A 2,161-nucleotide genomic window follows, 5' to 3' on the forward strand; every position below is an offset into this window, starting at 1 on the left:
ACGGCCTGCCCCGCCGGGGAGGCAGGGCGGGCCCCGCTGCAGGCTCTGTCCCCCTCAGGGCCTCTCAATCCGGGCTCCTCCTCAGCCGGGTCCAGGCCGCTTTGCAGCGGAGGGGGTTGAGGTTTAAGTGTAGGGGGATGCTTACGTGCACCCCGCAGCTCCGGTGGGGCCCCGCCGGCAATGGAAGACCCCCAGCTAACTGAGGGGATCTTACCAGCACGTGTAACGGTTGTCAGGATTACACTGCACGCTGCTGCTGAGGGCCTTTCAGTGCTTAAAGGGGGCCCAGAGGAAAGGGGGGGACAAGCTTTTTAGGAGGGCCAGCTGGGACAGGACAAGGGGGGATGGCTTTAAACTAAACCAGGGTAGGTTTAGACTGGATCTGAGGAAGAAATTCTTTCCAATGAGGGTGGTGAAACCCTGTCAGGGGTTGCCCAGAGAGGGGGTGGAGGCCCCATCCCTGGGAACATTCCAGGCCAGGTTGGACGGGGCTATGAGCAACCTGATGTGGTTCAAGGTGTCCCTGCTCCTGCAGGGGGGTTGGGCTGGGTGGCCTCTAGGGGTCCCTTCCAACCCAAAACACTCCGTGATTCTATTACTTACGACAGGATCAGAGCACTTACCCTATGGATCGCTTCACACGCGCACTCCTTTGCTCAACCCATCACCCTCTCCAGTTCCCTGGGTTTTTTCCCCCGTAAGTTTCTGCAGTGATCTCCAGTTACTGCCAAGTGTCACCTTGCACAGAGATGGGAGAATCTACACGGAGAGCCCTTTTCTGTCTTCCAAACTGGCAGTCTCCTGTTCCACGATCCCAAACTTGACCTTGTACCTCTGGACAGCTTCTGTGTGTGCAGCACAGAGGTCCTTGGGGATGGGGTGTCAAATACCAAAACAGGGGTCCCAGGTGGGGCAGGGGCCACCCAGAGTTATGGGGCACGAGGAGAGCCTGGGCACAGGTTGTGAGGGGCCTCAAAGGGTGGCACAGGGGGACGGGGAGGTTTGGGGCACTGTGGGGACAGCACAGAGGGACTCAGAGATATCCTAGGCGGCATAGAGAGGGAAAAGATTGTTCTGGGAGACACAATTCCTCCCGGCAGGACAGGCAGAGCCCTGTGGTGTCCCAGCAGCTCCATGCTGCAGCACGACCTCTCCCAATGTGCCCTGAAGGGTAAAATGGCCAACTGCACCTCCCGGTGGGACCCAGCACGCTCCCCCATCACCGGCAATGGCAGCCAGGGAGCCATGGGGTGCTCCAGGAGCCTTACAGTGGGTAACCCCCTCCTCAGGGCACCCTGTGAAGGCACTTTTTACTGAGTGCCCAGGTACAGGCACACAAGCTAAATAAATAAAAAATTGATTATTAATGCATACACACAGCACCCAGGAGCGAGTCTGTCACCCAGCTCAGTGCCACACACACCCTGTGTCACCTGAGGAGCCATTACTGGATCAAACTAAGGAGCTGCCGGCCTCCTCCCTCCTTTTTCCTTCAGGGATAGGACTCAGCACTGGTATTTGAGAGGAAAAACCCCAATTTCACCAATCTGTACTTCGTCCCGACCTCCAAAACAGAGCCTTGCAGGAAATCTTCACAGCTTTTTTTTTTTTTTCTCCACAAAATAGAGTAATAAACCATAACCCCCGAGTAAGAAACGGTCAGCTACAAACTCAGAACAATAAACCATAAGTGAAGGACTCAGAATCCTCAGTTTTAAGCAAGAAACACCAAAGCACATATGAGCAGGACAACAGCAAAGAGAAGCAGAGCAGCTTCCCTTCCACTGCGCCCACCCACAACACCAAAAGCACTAATACAGCTGCATGAGGGACAACTAATTTAATTTTTTTCCCACCCCAAAGACTAACCAGAAATTGCCTCACAGAACAAAGGCGGAATACTGCAGCTGGGGGAATATTTCTCATCTAAACCAGACCTTTTTTAGCCCATAACCCACATGATGAACATCTGGAGCGCAGGGCCAGCCCGGGGCCCACACCCGGCTCTGCTCTGAGGAAGCTGAGCTCCAGCTCCCCGCAGCTCGCTGCCCCCGCACTCCCCCAGACCCCCCCGGGGCACAGCAGCCCCCAGCCCTTCACAAGCGAAACGCCCCGGGACCTCGCAGCGCCCCAGTGGCAGAGCCCACGGAACCTCTTCTCA

The 2,161-nt window shown here is 56.1% G+C and overlaps 1 protein-coding gene across 1 annotated transcript in view; it reads left to right on the forward strand.

The window, feature by feature from the left end:
• Positions 1–1,176: 1,176 nt before the first annotated feature.
• Positions 1,177–2,161, forward strand: part of YJU2 (YJU2 splicing factor homolog) — a 6,669-nt gene continuing 5,684 nt past the window's right edge. Inside the window, exon 1 of the mRNA XM_009636741.2 lies at positions 1,177–1,269. Coding sequence (XP_009635036.1) covers positions 1,177–1,269 — 93 coding nt within the window. The remainder of the gene's footprint in view (positions 1,270–2,161) is intronic.

The sequence above is a fragment of the Egretta garzetta genome, unplaced genomic scaffold (genome assembly GCF_000687185.1).
Source record: "Egretta garzetta isolate BGI_Z169 unplaced genomic scaffold, ASM68718v1 scaffold4, whole genome shotgun sequence".
In the NCBI taxonomy this organism is placed as follows: Eukaryota; Metazoa; Chordata; class Aves; order Pelecaniformes; family Ardeidae; genus Egretta; species Egretta garzetta.